General features: G+C 44.1%; 1 protein-coding gene across 4 annotated transcripts in view; it reads left to right on the forward strand.

The window, feature by feature from the left end:
• Positions 1 to 16,306, forward strand: part of DLC1 (DLC1 Rho GTPase activating protein) — a 368,734-nt gene that overhangs the window by 324,695 nt on the left and 27,733 nt on the right. For 3 of the 4 annotated variants that reach the window (XM_066236537.1, XM_066236539.1, XM_066236540.1), the window contains one exon: positions 15,117 to 15,188. In XM_066236537.1, coding sequence (XP_066092634.1) covers positions 15,117 to 15,188 — 72 coding nt within the window. Of the gene's footprint in view, positions 1 to 17; positions 162 to 15,116; positions 15,189 to 16,306 lie in introns of those variants that run through there. The other variant, XM_066236538.1, reaches the window with a different exon arrangement.

Below are 16,306 nucleotides of genomic sequence, written 5' to 3' on the forward strand. Positions count from 1 at the left end.
CCTTGCCGTTAGGCCAGCTGCGGGAGCCAGCTGCGGAAGGGACCCGCCGCGGAGGAAATGTCACCCCACCTTGTCAAGTCGCTGCCTGGCGTTCTGTACTTTTGAAACGCTTTCCGAGGAGGCTTGGGACCGAGTCGCCCGAGTTTCTTGGAGTGGAGGAGGTGGAGTGTGGGGAAAATAAGGGTCTTGGGGGTGGTCTTAATCTCGGGTAATGACCCCCGGCTGCTCATTGCTTGGGACTCACGGGATGGCGCGTCCGGTGGGCTCCGGGAAGGGCTGGGGGCTGCGGGACGACCGCGACTAATGATGTGAAGCTCCGGTTCACTTTCGCTGAGGCTCAGGACGTAGTGCCGGGCTGTGGGTGCAAGGCAGGGCGAGGGGAGCTGGGCCGGGCGACTTCCATCCCGCTGGAAATCCCTGGCGATGACGGCCTCTGGCTCCGAGGGCCGTGGCGTGACTGCCTTTCTAATATCTTTCCTTCGGGGACCTTTCAAGGCTCTACTTGCTGTCCCTTCACCTTTCGAGTCCAAAATTAGCGATGACTCCCTAGGAGTTTATCATTTAGGAACGTTTAGGTCGTAGTGGCATTGGGAAATTTTTTTTTAACTGAAAGTAAATTAATCAAAAAAATGGTTTTTATTTCAAACCGTTTTGTTGAAATATTTTCAATTTTGGACAGTAACTCAAAGGTATGTTTGGTGGCTTCCGCCGCCGGGGAGTGTTGAAGCTCTTTGGCAAGCCCCGTGGTTGGCTTGCACGCGAGGGGTGCCTGCTGGAAGGGTGCAGTGTACCTTCACGTGCTGGGGCGCTGAATCGGTTTGCTAAAGTGTCCTATGGAGATGCCCACGCCCTTGGCTCCCGAGGGGGCGCCTGCGCCGAGCGAGGCCCGGGGCCAGCCATAGGAAGGAAGCGCGCCTCCCGACCCGACTTTTTTCGGAGAGAGGAGACGGCCTCTTGGAACTCTGCCACACTCTGTGACCTTGTCCCTACCTCCAACGTCACGGGCCGAGCCTTTGATCCTACCGAAGGAGTTGCACCCTTGGCTGCAGCAGACCGGCCCTACGACGTGTAATTCACCGCGCGCGTCTTTCCAGCGCACAGCTGGTTACAAGGAGATTTAGAGCGGACCCCCGGGAAGGCTGGCGGGTGTCTTGGGAGTCCTAGGTCTGCAGCCTGACAGCTGAGTGAAACTGGGAAGTGACAGGGGGTAATAACTGTTATTTACCAGACGGAGAGGTTGTGAGTATCAAATGAGCCAATATGAGTGCTTAGCACAGTGTCTGATACTGATGCACAAATACCCAGTTTATGCTGGTTATTGTAGAAGGAAACCCCTGTCTATAGTTTGTCTGCTCTGTGGAGAAGAAAACCTTGCCCCACGCTAGCTGTGAGTGAGTCTTTATACAATATTCAACATCGTTAGCAAATGGATACGTTCTCCGTATTCAGAGGGTGGGTTCAGCCGCTGTTGGGGTGGAGGAATGCGCAGCTATCCACTACAGAAAAACCCATGAGGGCGGTATCTATGACGCATTTGGGTAGAAAAAAGTCGCAGCTCTGGAGACAGAAGAATACTGAGTCTCAAATTACATCCCCCCCTCCTCAAACTCTGCTTAAAGGATGAGGAAAAATAATAGCCCAGCAGAACTCTGAATGTAAATCTATCAGCAGCTCCAAGAGGTTGGCTAATTCAGCATCCATCTGGTCCTCCACAGAGATAATTTGCAGACCATAAGTGTGGAATTAGTGGAGGCACCCAGTGCCATCTTGGCTTGCAGACTGCAGCAGATGGTCAGAGGGGTACTCTGTAAGCCAACAGCCCCCCTAATTGAAGAACTAAAATCCTAGAGAATGAGTGTCAAATAGTTAGCAGATGTACGTTCAGAAGTTATTTCAAGACATTTTCTGAAAAAAATGTTGGCGAGTGCTCGTATTAACTTTTATTGTAGCATGCCAGATTTACAACGTGGCCCAAGCCTGGGTACATATTTTTATCATTAGCACTACTGTTCAGAGTTTAAAATGAAGCGCAACAGACTGACTTTCTCTCCCAGCTGCTTTTAAAAGTTTGCTTTTGACAAAAACAGATTTTATTTTAATTCAAGCTGAGTGTAACCTTACACCAAATTGGCTAGAAGCTGAAGAACGGGGCTGACTTGGTTTCCCAACTCTGCAGAATCAGAATTAAGTAGCTCCCAGCTTAAACCATCCCTAGGGTGGGTGGGAAAAATAGTTTTGGTGACTTCCATGTGTCTTAACTTCCCAACGGTAGATCTTATGAGAAACCACTTTGTAATGAGTGAGAAGGTTGAACAGACAAGTAGTTAACGATGGCTGATTGAAGGCAGAGTTTAAGTTTTAATTCACTGGACCAGTCCAAGGATTTTTCTATATTTGTGGAGTGAAGGTCAGAGGCCAGTTGCACTTTTAACCTTAAAGCCTTGACTTATTATTTTGTTATTCTATACTGCATTTCAAAGAGCACAGACCAAGTAAACTTTTAAGATGTTCTTACATTAAAAAGGGATATTTGGCCCTAGTCAGGTAGCTCAGTTCCGTAGACTGTGGTCCTGATAGGCCAGGGTTGCCAGTTCAGTTCCTAGTCAGGGCACAGAACAGACAAGAGCCAACCAGTGAATGCATAAGTAAGTGCAACAACAAATTGATGTTTCTTTTTCCCTTCCTCTCTCTCTAAAATCAATTTTAAAAAGAAAGAAAAGGGATGTTTGGTTTCCTTTGGAAAAGATACCGCACTAACAGAAAAACATGTTATGATTAAGCAAGTTATTTCTGTGAAGTGAGTGAAAAAAATGTATATTGTACTCAAACTATTATTTGTAGAATTAGCGAGGGGGCATAGAGGGGCTGTGGCAGGCCCCAGTGAGAGGCTGCCAGTCCCGGGTTTGGTGGGATTCCAAGAGGTGGTTTCAAATACAAAAATAAGTACTTGGGTTTCCCTTGGTGTCCCCGTGGAGATTTTAAGCCATGATGCAATGTTCAGATGAGAGTGGTATTTTTATGACTTAGGCTAGTAAATATGCAACTTGAAAATATCCAGGGAAGGGTGAATTGGCCCAGAAGACTGAGGCATGCAAAGTACAGTGGTGAAGTGAATCCTACTTTTTTGAAAAGAGCCTTGTGCTGGACAGGATGGTCCAGTATTATAAACATGAGTTTCTCATGCTTAACTCTCCTTCCTAGCAACAGGAAGACGGAAATGAGGCCATGCAGAGAAGGGGGAAAAAGACCCTGACCGGCTCCAGACAATACTTGACCCACCCAGCATTCACCCTGTATAGCCAGAAGACTCACAAAAGTAAAAATAACCTCAGATGTTTCCCCTTCCTCCCTGGCTGTTGCCAAAACACTCAAGACTGAATTCTTGGTGCTTTAGACCAGCGATTTTCAACTCTGGTGTGCCACAAGAATTTTTAAAACATGCAATACCTATTTAGTCAGGGACACTGACCTCTCTTTTCCCTTAGATTGTCAAATAAGAAAAATGACCTCAGCTAATGCAACAATAGCCATCGGTGTGAATGAATCAGAATTATACCTATTTTTTTTGTCAGATCAGCAAAAAATAAATTTTTTGGTGTGCCGCAGAATTTTAGTAATTAGTTTCTGTGTGCCGTGAGATGAAAAATCGCTAAATATTGAAATTGGCTGCTATAGAACATTATAGCAAAACCTGGCCCCATGGTGTAGGGGGCATCAAGGCACACATCAAGACAAGCCTGAAAGAAAATTTTCATTTTTAATGTTTGCATAACCCAGTGGTTAAAATTCTATGAGTTGAGATCCAGTGGGCTCTGTGGCCATTGCATATGGAGGAATTTAGAGACATGAGGGTGATTCCTCTTTTAAAAAAGATGGTGCTACAGAGTTGAACTGTTTTCTAGGACTGGTTTGCTGGGATGAGTAGTCAGTGGGGTATTCTTTCAACCTTAAATTAGTCAGAAATCTAATTAATGTAAAAGAGGTAGGATTCCCAGCTGAGAAGGGCTCTTCCTGTCTGTCTGCACTTTTCCCTGAGGGACCCTGTGTTATTTTTAAGGATTAAATGATAAGGAGTAGGGAGTCCTCCTGCTGGGGGTTCTTTAATTAGGTCTACTCTGTCTTCACCTTTTTTTCACTAGCTGCCCCTCCTGGCCACTGAGATTGATGGACAGGAGGAAAGCCTTGCACGCTTAGCCGACATATGTTTATAGTCTCACAAGAAACAGCCTTTTCTATTCTGTGTATTCCTTTCAGTTTTATAGAAAAATTGCAGACTTGTGACAAGATAGCATTAGTAGAAGTAGTATTTATCACGTTTATGAATTCATGGCCACATTTCTCTTTTACCACAACACCACAGGTAAAATGACTTCCATTTTACAGGTGAGGGATCTGAGGCTTGAGGGGTTAAACACCTTGTCCGAGATCATCTGTGTACATGGCAGAGCGAGGATTTCAGCCGGCTCTGTGAGGCTGTCGAGTCTGATTTGGGGAAATGTACTGGTCAGGAGGTACTTTTATTTAGGAAACAGTATGTGTCACTTGATATCAGATAGAGCCTTGCAGTAACTTTGCAGTTTCGTAATGGACTTGAGCTCCTAGGTAGGGAGCTACAATGTTAGGGTTCAGGATTGGAAAAGTAGTAGTTTTTGCTGCTCTTCTCTGGGGGCCTAGTGAATGGAGACCTCAGACTCTCGTAGACACGGAGTCTGGGATACCACATTCTAGCCTGGATTGACTGGACTGAATATTGCTTTCGTCAGGGAAAATATTTCAAAATAATATGTCTCTAAGGGAAAATTTTCTCATGGATGTCACTGAACACATTCGAATGGTATCTTGAAAATGCCCGCCTGCTAGGAACTGACGATGTGGGGCACCCAAAGGTAACATGTTAGAACTCACGAAAGTCACACCCAGACATGGAGGAATCCGTTTCTCTTGACCATTCATCCTTGTTTTTTATTCTGCTACTAGCGGGAGTTTCACTGTGGAAAGTGTGCTCCTTTTCCATTCACACGTGCCTCTACGTGGTGGCCCCTTCAGGTCTGCCCCGCCCCTGCCCCCGGGAGAAAAACCAGAGGCTGACCAGAGGCCGAGGTCAGTGAAGGGGTCGGTCCTCAGGTGCCCTTGACGCCTCCCATCCACATTTTGTTCTCGTCCCTGCCCCACCTCGGAGTGTCCTGCGGAGAGGACAGGAGGCTGCTTCCTGACTTGTCAGAAAGGCGCCTTCCTCCTTGCAGGAGTCTCTAGAGGATGTCTGAGGGACAAAAGTTTTCCACACCCTGAGGTTGTGGCATTTCTCAGGCTGCGGCACTTAGGAAACGGTAGCGGAAGGGACCGGGGAGGTGAGAAGAAGGCCTGTGGCCCATGCACTGGGTGCACTACAGCCGCCCTGTGCCTTTTGTCACATTCAGGTGTTAGAATAGATAAAAGATGCTGAAATTCTGAAACTGTCACCTCCCGAGTCTGGAGAAACCATAAACCCATAAGGGACGATCTCCACACATACTTTTTTTTTTTTTTTTTAACTGCACAGCATGAAAAAGAGACCTTGCCTATTCCTTGTGTGTTTGTAAAAGTCATTTCATGGGAAATTCCAGAACTTTGCAGAGCAGCCTGGAAAAACATTGCCTCTTCCCCACTGAGATGTGGGGAAGTTCAGTGACTAGTCCAAGGTCACATGTGAATTGAATGGAACTTCAGACCCCTTCCTGCCTGGATGTGTAAACAAAGTGGGTATAGAACCAAACTGAGGCTCTAACCGTGTAGAAAAGAAGTATCAGCTGTAGCACCGGAAAGGTCCCTAAGCTAGAGAGAGGTGGCTGAATCATATTTCACTGGGAGATGGGTATGTGTTGGGGGGACTGGGCGTTAAAGCAATTTTAATGAAAATAATTCTTTAGCTCACTTTAAAAGACCCTAACACCTTTTAAAATACTTTTTGGCACAAAACAGAGTCAAATTGAATAGTGTCACCTGGTTGAGGTTAGACACAGGAATGCCTAGAGATGGCTTACATTGACCAGTATCTGCCAGATGTTTATTTTCCCTGGCCTTTGATAAGGCTACTTGATTTTTTTTTGACTCTTTGATTTTTTTCCTCTTTGTCAGAATTAACTAAAATATGGATCAACAGTGTCTTTAGAATTCCTCACTATTCCTTTTATTCCTAATTTAAGATTTTTTTTTTTTGTAGCACTACATTTTGCACAGTATTTTATATTTCCTGTGCTAGATAGCACCAGAGAATTTAGGACGAAAACCAAAGATTGCGGATAGGATGGTGGGGACCTAGGTAGAGTGAGCTTTGTTAACGAAAATATTGCTGTGTGCCTGCCGAGCCTTAATGAGGGAGATGGGAGCGGTTACTTTAGGTTAGTAACCAGGTATTTTGCCCTAAATAAGAAATTTAAAAGGAAGTAGATTATATCATCCTAGTGTGTATGTTTTACTTCACAAAAAAAATAAAAGAAAGAGGCTCAGAAAAATAAGGGCCCTTCAAAGTATGTTATTTAGATTGTTTTCTTTCTTGAAATTGTCTTCGTAAGCTATACAGTCATCATCTTTAAAGGGCTTAGTATTTTCAGAGCTATGTCAAATCATTTTTCTTAGCAATGCATGGTTTTTGATATAGAATATTCAAAGTGTGTGTGTATGTAAGCCAAAGGTATTATTATTATTATTATTATTATTATTAATTATTCCGCCCAGACTGAAATGATTCCATTTCCTTAATAGTTTATTTTCATTTCAGCTGGACTTCTTTGTGCTGGGCAGCAAGTGCCCATTTTAATTCATTGGGAGGTATTTTCTGTTCCTTGAAGTAATTGGATCAGCTCAAGTCTGGAGCGCCTGTTAAGCCATGCCATACATGGCTTGAATTAATACTGGGCTGTTTACCTTTGCAAGGGCAGAGCACATATTTGTTTTGATGCAAGCTACTTGCCTTTCTTGGGTTTGTGTGTTAAAAGCGGTATTTTGCAAATGCTTGAACTAAACAAACCCCAAAGGGGATTTCAATTGATTTAATTTTGCCTTGCTTGGAGTGGCATGTCATGTGCCTAGTCCCAGGTATAAGCTTGCAGGGCGGTCCTCTCAAGGTTTCCTTCTTTCAAGATGAAACTATTTATTTAGTTGTCATCACATCATTGGGGAAAAATGGGTCCTTTCCCCCCTTTATATTATTTCTAGTAATGTTCTTCACTAGAAAGCAACAAGCCTCCAAACCTCTAGCAGGAGGGCGAAAAAAAAAACTTACAAAAAAAACTCCCCCAAACTTCCAGTTCTTACTTTTACTAAAATAACGGTCCACAGTTTCGAGGTGAAGGTGATCTTTGTGGGCGCATTGACGTGTACAGTAGGTGCTCTGACCCGTGGATGAGAGCGGGGTAGCTCTGGAACCGGAAGCAGATCACCTCTCTTCCCAGCCGGCATCCTCATTTGTAGCGAACAGGTGCAAAGCTCCAGGATGTGTTCCAGCACCCAGTTCACTGATCTGGTAGCAGGCAGGATGCTGCCGTCACCGCAACACAAACGTAAAAGAGCAATCAGCAAAGCAAGCCTTTTCTAAGGGATTGAAGTTTTTTCCTTCCTTGAAAGATTAATTTTAGTTTAAGGGCTATAGACACATAAGCAAAAACATTTAGGGTTTTGAGTTCTCTATAATATACGAACATAGGCTTCATGGGACAAATCAAGAAATCTATTAAAAAACAAATACTTTACAAGTGAATATACAAAATTGGGACTTAGAACATCACTATGATACGATTTTTTGAGGGAACAAGAATGTCTCAAAAATTGATAATAAATTGGGGAAATAGGCAGTAAAAATGGAACCTATTCTTTTTTTTTTAATTTTTTTATTTTTCTGAAGTTGGAAATGGTGAGGCAGTCAGACAGACTCCTGCATGCGCCCGACCGGGATCCACCCGGCAGCCCACCAGGGGGCGATGCTCTGCCCATCTGGGGCATAGCTCTGTTGCAACCAGAGCCATTCTAGCGCCTGAGGCAGAGGCCATGGAGCCATCCTCAGCGCCCGGGCCATCCTTGCTCCAATGGAGCCTTGGCTGTGGGAGGGGAAGAGAGAGACAGAGAGGAAGGAGAGGGGGAGGGGTGGAGATGCAGATGGGCGCTTCTCCTGTGTGCCCTGGCCGGGAATCGAACCTGGGACTTCCGCACGCCAGGCCGACGCTCTACCACTGAGCCAACCGGCCAGGGCGGAACCTAGTCTTCAGGTTGTCATTGAGCAGGGACCTGGACATAAAGGAACTCTGAGAGACTTTAACAGATGGCCCATAGCCATCCCAGGTTTTACACATGAGGGAAAAGTTCCAGAGGGATGATTTTCTTAAAGCTACTTAATTGAACAATGGATTCTTTCCTGGACCAATCTTCCTGACCTGTTTGTTACGGGTAATATTTTGCCCCCTGTCTGTGATGGATTATTAGAAAGAGTAGATGCAGCCCTGGCCGGTTGGCTCAGCGGTAGAGCGTCGGCCTAGCGTGCGGAGGACCCGGGTTCGATTCCCGGCCAGGGCACACAGGAGAAGCGCCCATTTGCTTCTCCACCCCTCCGCTGCGCTTTCCCTCTCTGTCTCTCTCTTCCCCTCCCGCAGCCAAGGCTCCATTGGAGCAAAGATGGCCCGGGCGCTGGGGATGGCTCTGTGGCCTCTGCCCCAGGCGCTAGAGTGGCTCTGGTCGCAACATGGCGACGCCTAGGATGGGCAGAGCAACGCCCCCTGGTGGGCAGAGCGTCGCCCCTGGTGGGCGTGCCGGTTGGATCCCGGTCGGGCGCATGCGGGAGTCTGTCTGACTGTCTCCCTGTTTCCAGCTTCAGAAAAATGAAAAAAAAAAAAAAAGAAAGAGTAGATGCAAAGCTATTTTACATGCAAGGAAATCTAGCCAGTTGCTCATCGGGTTTCCAGGCAAAGGAGATGCTTGGATCTGTTCTGTAGGGTAACCTACTTCCACTGCTGCCTCCTGTTCCTTTGTTCTGTGTCAGAGCAAATCCAGCTCTGACCATTCCTTCTCGAACACCAGGGCTTCCCAGCTCTCCACCTAGCTTGTCCTGTCTCTTCACTGCGAATCTCGGTCTCCCGCCATCCAGTCTTCCATCGATCCTAACCCTCCTTAAATAAAGGTGGAGCGCAAACCCCCTCTCCCTCCCACCTCTGCATGCACACAGGTCTTTCCTGTGTCACACCACATTCTCCTCTGTGCTATACAGAAGTGCTTATTTTCCTTCCTTCCTTTTTTACAAAAGCTCTGCATGAAAATAATGTATTTTAAATTGGTTGCTTTGGTAGAGAACATTTCAAAATAAAACAGAAAGACATAAGGCTGCATCACTTTTGTGTTACTTGGCAAAACTTGTTTCAGTTTTACATGTGCTTCTCTATGCGCACGTGTTTTTCTACACGAATGTGTGCCTGTATTTATACCCATTGTCTGCATACATTACATGTCTCAGCTCACAATGTAAGATATATTTCTTATTGTGGATCCTGGTCAGAAAAATGAAGACCACTTCACTAGAACAAAAGTCGTATTGTGTATTTGTCTTACTGAGCAACTCGGCGCCCCACACTGTTGTAGGTGTGTGGAATATATATCAGAATAAAATAGACAAAGAAACTTGGCCTTTTGGAGCTTACAGAGGAAAAACTCAGAAAGTAAACATAATACAGGTTTTGGAAGAAGACTAAGTAAGGCAGGAAAGGGGACTGGGTGGGTGAAGTGTCAGTCTGGCTGGATCACGTAGCCCGAGTGAAATGTGTGACAGTAAGGAGCCTGGGCGTATGGGCCATTGTTAGGACTCTGGCTTTCGCTTTATGAAGTGGGGACTCATTGGTGCGGCCTTGAGACCTAACAAACACGTGGATCTTAGAATAGCCCTTAGGAAACCAGTTCATCTTCAGTAGAGGATCATCAGATACCGTGTACTCAACTGTGAATGACCTTTCCATTGAGCTTCCTGCTTTGGGGCGGGAACCTGAGGCTGATTGTTCCTGAGCAAGCTGGCAGCATGCTTAGTAGATGTTCACCCGATAAATACTGAGTGAAGGGGAACGGGAAGGAAGACTGGCTTCACTGACACGCAGGACGGTACTAGAACATCCCCAGCAGTGGATTTGAGTCAACTACCGTTAGGCCGGATGGCCGTAGAAACTGAATCAGTATCAACTGGTCTTTCAGAAACTTCCTAATGGGTTTCTTTCTGAATATGCACAGCAGAGGATTCAAATTTTTTTAGACACCCAGGGTAGGAATGCTGCAAGTTGCCAGTCAGAAATCTTTGTTGTGATTAGGTAACATTAGAGTTTAATGAATGTTAACATAGAAATACTTCTCTCTGACTTGGCTCAACTAGAAGTCATTTTACAGAGGTAGCTCTTGATAACCAGTCTTTGGCAGTTGTGTGTTTCGCATTCATTTTCATTCATTGCAAAAAGGAAAGCATTCACGTCATAGCTCTCAGTCTGAATTAGTCCTCCAATTCCTTACGCTTTTGTTTAAGAAATAAATTTAGGCAGCATTTGCCCTGAGTCCCGGTTTTGGTAGCGTGTTGTTACAGAAGGCAGGGAGCCCGAGAATGCCCGCGGTGAAGACAAGAAGCAGAAGGTGGGTGGAATCACTTCCTGCTCCCGCCCAGTTACTGTTGCCCAGTCTGCTAGGAACAGTGAGTTCAACAGAATGATGACGGGGTTGGGGAATTTCTGTCTCACAGTTGAGGGAGAAGGGGACAAGAGGGTCATCCCATCATGCCAGGAAATGTACAAATATGGCCTAATGGTTCCCAGTCATACACAAAATAGTCTCCTGGACCTCATTCATCTAATACAACGAGCCACTAAAGCTGTTTCCAATCAAAACTTCCTGTTTCCTTCTTAACACCTTTGTCTGCTGTTTGCTTAGAGAAAACTCAGGTATAAAAGTGGCCTTGTATTCTCATTGGGCTTTTAGTTTCTCATGGCATTTTTGCCAAGTAGAGACTGTTTTTTAAAAATCCTCCTCCTCACCACCACTCAGATGCACTGAGTGCTATACTGAAGGAAAAGTCGTACATTCCTGCACTGCCGGGTAGAGGTCTCCAGAAGCCAGGGGTGGGGGTGGGGAATTCATGTCACTGAAGTCATGAAACGTGTTGCGTGGTTTTCCTTAATATTGTTAATATTTTGAATGTTGTTTATTGTTTTATATGTTATATGTTCTTTAAGGATAGAAGCTATCCTCTTTATTTCTGTGAGTCCTAGGTCTCTATGCCATTATGGTATTTGAACGTGTAGAAAGCTCAATTTTCAGGAGAAATGGTTATTTTTCTGCTGATTTCATCTGTATGTTTTGGGATTGGTAATCCGTGTTTTAGAATCAATACGAGCAGTAAATGAATTAATATGCATTAAGTACTTAGATGGGGTCTCGCACATAATGAGCACTCTCGATGAAAGTTAGCTACTGATAAAACGGTGGGGAGGCATCTGGGAAGACCGCCTGGAGAAGGCAGCATTTGGGCTAGGCCTTGAAGGATGAGTGAAATTTGACCCTGACAGGATGGGTAAGTCTTTCAGGCCAGAGCAGTCACAGAGATGTGTGGGAGGATGAGCCTTCAAGTTTACTTTGGCTGGGATATTATAGAGGGAGTGTAGGGAGCTGAAAAATTAGGTTGGATGCCACATGATGAGCCGTGAAAGCCACGCAGAGGTGTTTAGACTTGATTTTTCTAAGCAGGAGAGTTCCAGTAAAGTTTGTGAGGGGAAGACAAGATTAAAACTGTCACTTGGGATGGACGGATTCTCTGAGAGGAGAGAATTAGAGTTTTAGTTAAAAGACAGAAGAGTAATGGCCTAGATGGGGGTCGGGGGGTGAAACTAGAATGGATATTTCTCATTAAATAAAATGAGAATTTTATTTTAATAATATCAGTACTTGGATTGTTATCATTTTCTCTTGGGAGTAATTGCAAAGGGCTGGGAGTGAAGTCAATAATTATTCCATTTAATTTAAAAAAATCAGTGACAATTTTTTACTATTTCTGATTCTGATTTCTACAGAAACAGCAAGATAAGTTCTCATTTGTTATGCAACCTAAATTTTCATGACTGGACATTTTTCCGTGTAAAATAGATATAGGCTTGTCTTATTTCCCGTGGTTTCATATCTAAAAGATAGATAGATGCTCATCTATTTTAGGGTAAGGAAACGGAAGTGTAAAATTACTGGATCTCTGCAGTTCTTGAAAGTACAGATTTTTAGCCATTGTAAGCCTTTAATTCAATTTTCTGCTGAAGAAGCTAATCTTCACCTGTTTACATCACTTTTTTCTAACCAAGTGGCCCTAAGAAGAGTGATGATTTGGACAGTTTTTTTGGGTCACTTTTTAGGCATTTCATTTTCTTAATGGTGGAAAATGAGTAAGAGTATGAGAAAGCAATAGACATTTTGGAGTTCCCCAAATCACATTGGTCCTTAAGTGAGTGATATTTGTGATACTTGGTAATTTGTAAAGCATTCTGTAAATAAATGTCAAGATTTTTTAGAAAAAAATATTACCTTATCTCTTTCTTGCCTCTCATCATAAAGCCATTTTAATAAGAAAATTAAGAATATGCTGTAAACCAGTGGTAGTCAACCTGGTCCCTACCACCCACTAGTGGGCGTTCCAGCTTTTATCGTGAGCGGTAGCAGAGCAACCAAAGTATAAATAAAAAGATAGATTTAACTATAGTAAGTTGTTTTATAAAGATTTATTCTGTGAAACTTAGTGAAAATCTGACATAAAGTACTTGGTAAGTAGTTATTATTATATGCTTTAACTTGCTGTAACTCTGCTTTATCAATTTTATAAAGTAAAGTTACTTCCCTACTTTATAAATCACTATTACTGTGGAACCGGTGTGCGGTTAGAAAATTTTACTACTAACAGAGATACAAAAGTGGGCAGTAGGTATAAAAAGGTTGACTACCCCTGCTCTAAATAGTTGGCAATATTGGCTGGTGAACAGTGTCTAATTAAGTTTTTTGTGTGTGTACTGTGACCTGGTGTCATGTCTGAAAATAGTGGTTACTCACCACTTGTTAAGTAGATTATTAAAGAAATCTATTGTCAATATCTAACAATCTGTTCAACAGAAATAACCTCTTACTAGTCAGAAAATTGAGTAATTTGAAATACTTTTAAAAAACAAACAACACTCTTTTCCATATATATTTTTGAGTAGAGGCCATGGCAATAGAGAAAAAGTGGTTTCCTCATTCTTTAAAATAAAATGTTGAGCTGTTACATGTTTTTCCAGCAATAGTTTTCTAGAATATATTTATGGTTTTATTTTAAACTTTCTTAGCCCTGGCCGGTTGGCTCAGTGGTAGAGCATCGGCCTGGCGTGCAGAAGTCCCGGGTTCGATTCCCGGCCAGGGCACACAGGAGAAGAGCCCATCTGCTTCTCCACCCCTCCCCCTCTCCTTCCTCTCTGTCTCTCTCTTCCCCTCCCGCAGCCAAGGCTCCATTGGAGCAAAGATTGCCCGGGCGCTGGGGATGGCTCTGTGGCCTCTGCCCCAGGCGCTAGAGTGGCTCTGGTCACAACATAGCGATGCCCCGGATGGGCAGAGCATCGCCCCCTGGTGGGCAGAGTGTTGCCCCTGGTGGGCGTGCCGGGTGGATCCCGGTCGGGCGCATGCGGGAGTCTGTCTGACCGTCTCTCCCCGTTTCCAGCTTCAGAAAAAAAATACAAAAAAAAAAAAAAAAACTTTCTTAATTTCTTTCTGAGACAAGGAATGGATATGAATACAGGAAAAAAATGTTAAGCAGAGACAGTTCACATTAGACAATTCTGTTCTTTTCTTGAAGGCAAACATTGAGTTTCTGACACGTTCATGTCACTTTATCCATCATCCCTAATTCAGTCCAGAATCTGGTGTTTAATGCTGCTGCTTTCATCAGACACTGAAAAGACTCCGAGACATGAATGTGGCCAGGCCGTTTCTTCCCATTCTGCTGCCATGATTGTTTGTGGTTTGGGTATTAACTAACTCACCTGAAGATAGCAGGTTGCTTTTCTCTTGGGCTTGCTCAATAAGTACATTCTTACCTGCTTTCCTGGATTTGAATGTTGATAATTACCTTTCTTTAAAGGCCAAGGAACTCTTGAAAGAATAGGTAAAAAGTGCTTTGAAACCGTAAAGTTCCTAAACAAATGTAAGATGTGTACTTCCTCTAAGATGGGCTCTCACAGGGCTCAGAGGAGAGAAGCTAAATGAAAGTTTGAATCAGGAGTAAATTAAGTGATGTGGAGAGATTTGTAATTGAGTGAATAGTCTTAGATACCTAAGTCGTCAATTGGCCTGAGGGAGGTGGAAAGAAGAATTGAAAGAACATTCTTTGCGCCAACAGAGGATACTCATGAATGTGCCCTGACCTCCTCTGTGAATCAGATTGTACGGAATTGTGACTCTGTGCTTGAGTGAGTTTGAACGTAATGTATCAGTTGCTCTTGGCCTTTCTGGTTATCAATCTTATCTACAAGATGTTAATCACAGGGAAGTAGAAGTGCTATTAGGCATTTCAGCTTCCCAGGATTGCGGGGCTTTATTGACTTAAGGCCCCAAGTCCTTTGACAGCCTGGGCCTCCCTCCTGCAGGTTGCATCTAAAGACACATGGCCACCTTGCCTGGGGCTGCCATGCTCATGCCATATGGGACCTGGAGGTCTGTCCCTTGGATGGGGTGTCAGATGTACTTGGTGGCCTTCTGTTGATGTGAAAAGTAAACCAAGTTAGACCATCGAGACTGAAAATTCATCCTTTGTTCCTTCTTAACACTCTCATTATGCCCTGTTCTCAACCAGAACATAGAAGCAGCTCTGGGAAATTTAATGCTGAGACCCCGTTTTTGTGTTTTTGTTTGTTTGTTTTTTAAAGAAAGATGGATAATTTTATCTGATAAGATGCACAAAATTTTAAACTATTTGAATTAAGGGGATTTTTTTTTTTTTTTGGCTTATTCGTTACCAGTAGACATTCATGTTTTGCTTGTATAACAAAATGAGAGTTTCTTCAGGAAGAAGAAGTGTGCAGAGATAAACGAGACTAACATTTTTGTCTTCTGTTCTATTGCAGAAATTGAAGCCAAAGAGGCATGTGATTGGCTCCGGGCAGCAGGCTTCCCCCAGTACGCACAGCTTTATGAAGGTGAGCTTAGGAGCACCAGGTCCTTTTTAAATGAGTAAAATCATATCCTTGGTTCATAATTATTACTCATGTATGATTTGTTTTCAGACCTTTTATTTATTGAAAAAACCAACAACAACAATGTAGCAAACACGTAAGACCGCTCAAAACAAAAGCCTGGGTCTTGATGAGAACACACCCGTGTGCTCCACCATTTGGTCCCTCTGCCACTTTTGTACCCAAAGTCACCATCACGGAGAAACCTCTGATTGTCATTTTCTTTTATGTAGTTTTATTGCATTTTTATAATTTTTTTTTATAAATTTATTTTCCTGGCCCTGGCCGGTTGGCTCAGCGGTAGAGCGTCGGCCTAGCGTGCGGAGGACCCGGGTTCGATTCCGGCCAGGGCACACAGGAGAAGCGCCCATTTGCTTCTCCACCCCTCCGCCGCGCTTTCCTCTCTGTCTCTCTCCTCCCCTCCCGCAGCCGAGGCTCCATTGGAGCAAAGATGGCCCGGGCGCTGGGGATGGCTCTGTGGCCTCTGCCTCAGGCGCTAGAGTGGCTCTGGTCGCAACATGGCGATGCCCAGGATGGGCAGAGCATCGCCCCCTGGTGGGCAGAGCGTCGCCCCTGGTGGGCGTGCCGGGTGGATCCCGGTCGGGCGCATGCGGGAGTCTGTCTGACTGTCTCTCCCTGTTTCCAGCTTCAGAAAAATGAAAAAACAAACAAACAAACAAACAAACAAAAAAAAAATCTCAAAGGCAGTTCAAACCTCAAAGAAGAACTTTAAGAGATTGTCAAAATCTCAAAAAGCAAACATAATTTTGGTTGGTTTACGCTTAAAAATACATCTTTTTCTGTGAGACAGTTGGCCACCATGTGACAAAATCTCTAGAAGATCCAGCTGAAATTATGTCACTTAGATTTTCTTCATGAGGCATGTTCCACTCTTCTCACAATAAATAATGATTTTAAATCGTGTCTTTATTTCCGCTCTACTTCTAGGATAATATAACTAGCAGACTACTTCCGGTACCAGTGGCAGTGGGCTCTCAATGGGAGCTAGGGGACACTACCAGCCTTCTTTAATACATGAGCAAAGTTCCATGAGCCCAGGCTGAGAATGGTTATAGTGAGTA

This window comes from Saccopteryx bilineata, chromosome 6 (assembly GCF_036850765.1).
Source record: "Saccopteryx bilineata isolate mSacBil1 chromosome 6, mSacBil1_pri_phased_curated, whole genome shotgun sequence".
NCBI classification, from domain to species: Eukaryota; Metazoa; Chordata; class Mammalia; order Chiroptera; family Emballonuridae; genus Saccopteryx; species Saccopteryx bilineata.